At 35.6% G+C, this 3,592-nt stretch overlaps 1 protein-coding gene across 1 annotated transcript; it reads left to right on the forward strand.

Annotated features, from left to right (window-relative positions):
• Positions 1 to 878: 878 nt before the first annotated feature.
• LOC120185665 (alcohol acyltransferase 9-like) lies at positions 879 to 2,827 on the forward strand. The gene is made up of 2 exons (XM_039189834.1): positions 879 to 1,449; positions 1,916 to 2,827. The coding sequence occupies exons 1-2, from the start codon at positions 1,027 to 1,029 to the stop codon at positions 2,825 to 2,827; spliced, it is 1,335 nt and encodes a 444-aa protein (XP_039045765.1). The 5' UTR covers positions 879 to 1,026.
• The last annotated feature ends 765 nt before the right edge of the window (positions 2,828 to 3,592 follow it).

The raw sequence follows: 3,592 nt of genomic DNA on the forward strand, positions 1-3,592 counted from the left end.
CACTCTGGCTGCTGACAATGTAAGTTCCCCAACACCCAAACAGGAAACAATGATATTCAAAATGCTTGGTCAATTCCTTCATTTGGATTCTTTTTCAGTTTTTTTGTTCTTTATCATGGCATATACTTTGTTTTGTCCATAAAAACAAGTGTTTATAGGACCACTTTGGCCATTCATTTTAAATTTAAATGAGCCAACATGAATACCAATGCCAATAGAAACGGGGGAGGAAAATGCCCCTCAATCATCATAACTAACGTTTGGGTTACACTTTTTCATTTTTCAACAACTTTTTTTCTTTTATAATCAATATATTCTTTAAATCTCTTTAGAATAAACTATATAATCATTCACTTATTCTCGTGATTTTATTTTTGATCGCCCAACTATTTTCTTAAATAATATCTAACGTTACGTTTTAATAATTCATCGTTATAAAAAAGATGATGATACTGAAATATCACCATAAAATAATACCATATCATCATCGAAAAATAATAAGAAAGAATCACATCAATAGTTTTGTTTTTTTTTAATGTTGTGTGACCAAAATGTACTATTGGATATAATTTAAAAAAAATAGTGAAATGATTGAAACATAACTGTAAAATATATGAATGACTAAATACATAGTTTACCCTTTCTTAAAACTAGGTTTTGTTGGGATGGGATAATAGTTTGATGAGAGAGTCCATGTATTGCCAGATCACATTCCAAGACCCCAAAAAGAAAATTAGTCACAGAGCTAGCAGTGTGCCTTTCCGCTAAATAAAGGCAAATCAATGTCTAAATGAAAGTGCTAAACAAGTGGTAATCAAAACCAAATAAATTAAAAAAAAATAGCCGTGAGCTTATTATATGCACACATCTTCTCTCTCTTTCTCTCAGCCCTCCCCTAAAGGAATCTGATGGTACGATCACCATATCCATCGATAGATCATCGCCTACCCCCACTGTATTTTCCTCCCCACCTTCTTTTAATATATCTCACCCTCCATCGTTCTTTCTTGCAGAGAAGAAAGAGACATGTTAAGATCTGAAGAACTCCCAGATTGCTTTTACCGGAACAAGCCAACCTCGATCTATCCAAACACCGCTACACCAAAGCATTATTTGTATCTCTCCAACCTTGATGATCAAAAGTTCCTTAGATTCTCCATTAAATATCTCTACCTTTTCCAGAAAGCTGTTTCCGTAGATACCTTGAAATATTCCCTCTCCAAAGTTCTCGTAGACTACTACCCTTTAGCTGGGAGGTTAAGACCTTGCGACGATCACAAGCTCCAGATTGATTGCAATGGCGAAGGTGCCGTTTTTGCCGACGCTTTCATGGACATCACCTGTGAGCAGTTTCTGCAGCTTTCCCGGAAACCAAACAGGTCTTGGAGAAAGCTCCTTTACAGGGTTGAAGTTCACTCATCCCTCGAGATTCCACCTCTTGTCGTTCAGGTACCGTAAATATCCCCACAAATAAAACTTTACTAAAAAAGGGTTTAATTATAGTTTTAGTCCTTATACTATGTTAGCATTTAATATTTAATTCACATTTTAAATTGATATAATTCGATCTTTCAACTTTTTATAATTTTATTATTTACCCAAGCTATAAAAATAGGTAACTTTGATAAAGTGCTAACCTGAATTATTTTAGAAAAATATCGTTAAAAATTAAATTTATATTTAATTTTTTATTGATATTAGTTGTTTGATTGAGTTTTTCTTAAGAAATCTTTAGCGACGATTAATAGTTTTATAAGTATAGATTAATTAATTACATTAAAAAAAAGAAATTCAAATTATATCAAATTAAAGGTGTGGGATATATTTTACATTTTAGCATATCAGAGGCATCGACATGAAAATTTAACTAAAACAGGTAAAACCTTAAATTGAATTTTATTTATTTATGGTGCAGGTAACGAATCTTCGCTGTGGAGGGATGATCCTCTGCACCGCGATAAATCATTGTATATGTGACGGCATAGGTACATCCCAGTTCTTGCACGCGTGGTCGCACGTTATAACTAAACCCAAACTTGAATTTACCATTTTACCCTTGCATTCTCGCCATGTGTTGAAACCCCGAGATCCTCCTCAAATAACCCACACTCATCTTTGCTATACCAAAACTACCCTCAAAGACAACCACACCCACGTGGACATCAACCAGTATGTACTGTCGCAACCACTGGTAACCACGTCCTTTACCTTCACCCCAGCCCACGTCCTCCGCCTCAAACGACAGTGCTTTCCGTCTCTCAAATGCACCACCTTCGAGGCATTGGCCTCGCACACGTGGCGGTCGTGGGTTCGATCCCTGGACTTGTCGCCTACGTCGCTTAAGGTCAAGCTCCTGTTTTCCGTCAACGTTAGGAAAAAGCTAATCCCGGTGTTGCCACAGGGGTATTACGGGAACGGGTTTGTTCTAGCTTGCGCTGAGACCGCAGTAAAAGACTTGGTCACCTTGAATTTACACCACGGCATAAAGTTAATCCAGCAAGCCAAATCAAGTTTAACTGACGGGAACGTTAGGTCAATGATTGATTTGTTGGAGGATAAAAATGTGAAAATGGATACTTGTTCGAGCTTGGTGATTTCTCAATGGGCGAAGCTGGGGTTAGAGGATTTGGATTTTGGGGAAGGTAAGGCATTGCATATGGGACCCTTGACAAGTGATATTTACTGCTTGTTTTTACCGGTGGTGGGTAATTTTGATGCGGTAAGAGTGCAAGTATCAATGCCAGAATACGCAGTTGAAAAGTTCGAGTATTACATGATGGATGGGTTGGATAAAGAAGATAATGGAGATATTCATGGGTTTCATTAATGGAGGACAAAATGTTCTCATTTGAAGATGCTGCTTCAGTTCCAAAGCCCCCCCCCCCCCCCGCCCCTTTAACCTTTCCTGGTAACTATCAGAGAATTTTTTCTGTAATTTCAGTATCTAAAGGTAAATATCTCACTGTTTTTCAAACAATAAGATATCGCGTTGTCTTACATTTGTATGTTTCAAATATTTAATCATCGATACGTTTATTTGATTGGATGTAATCAGCATTGATGAAAGATTAGAATATAACTTTGTCAATATATGAACTTAAAATTTTAAAATTTAAAGGATCACAATAATGTTTCTACCATTTTAGGAATCTCCCCCTAGCTGCGTCTCTGCCTCTCTGTAAATCAGAAAGTAATAGAGACTGCATGCAACTTGAGAGCTGAAAATTAAATCATTTAAACAAAAATCCAATCTCAATTTCAGTGAACTAGACAGGCTCTTACAGGCAGCAAATGTGATGATCTATTCTCGATTTTTTTTTAAACAAAAACAAAATCATGCTAAAAATAACTAAATTGAAGAAGTAATCTCCATGACTAGGAGGGACCAAAAATATAATTTTAGATTTTATCCGGAGCTTTCAAGAAAAATAAAGGTCGTTATTTTTCTGAGACTCTCGCGTGTCGTATAAAACTATGGATTGTGACTAGATATTTAGGCCAAAATGTCAAATATGTCGAGTTAGTTGCTAAAAAATTATTATAATTTTTAATTAAATTAATTATATTGTTAGTTACTATTATTTCTTTTACA

The sequence above is a fragment of the Hibiscus syriacus genome, unplaced genomic scaffold (assembly GCF_006381635.1).
Source record: "Hibiscus syriacus cultivar Baekdansim isolate YM2019G1 unplaced genomic scaffold, ASM638163v2 tig00004004_pilon, whole genome shotgun sequence".
Taxonomy (NCBI): domain Eukaryota; kingdom Viridiplantae; phylum Streptophyta; class Magnoliopsida; order Malvales; family Malvaceae; genus Hibiscus; species Hibiscus syriacus.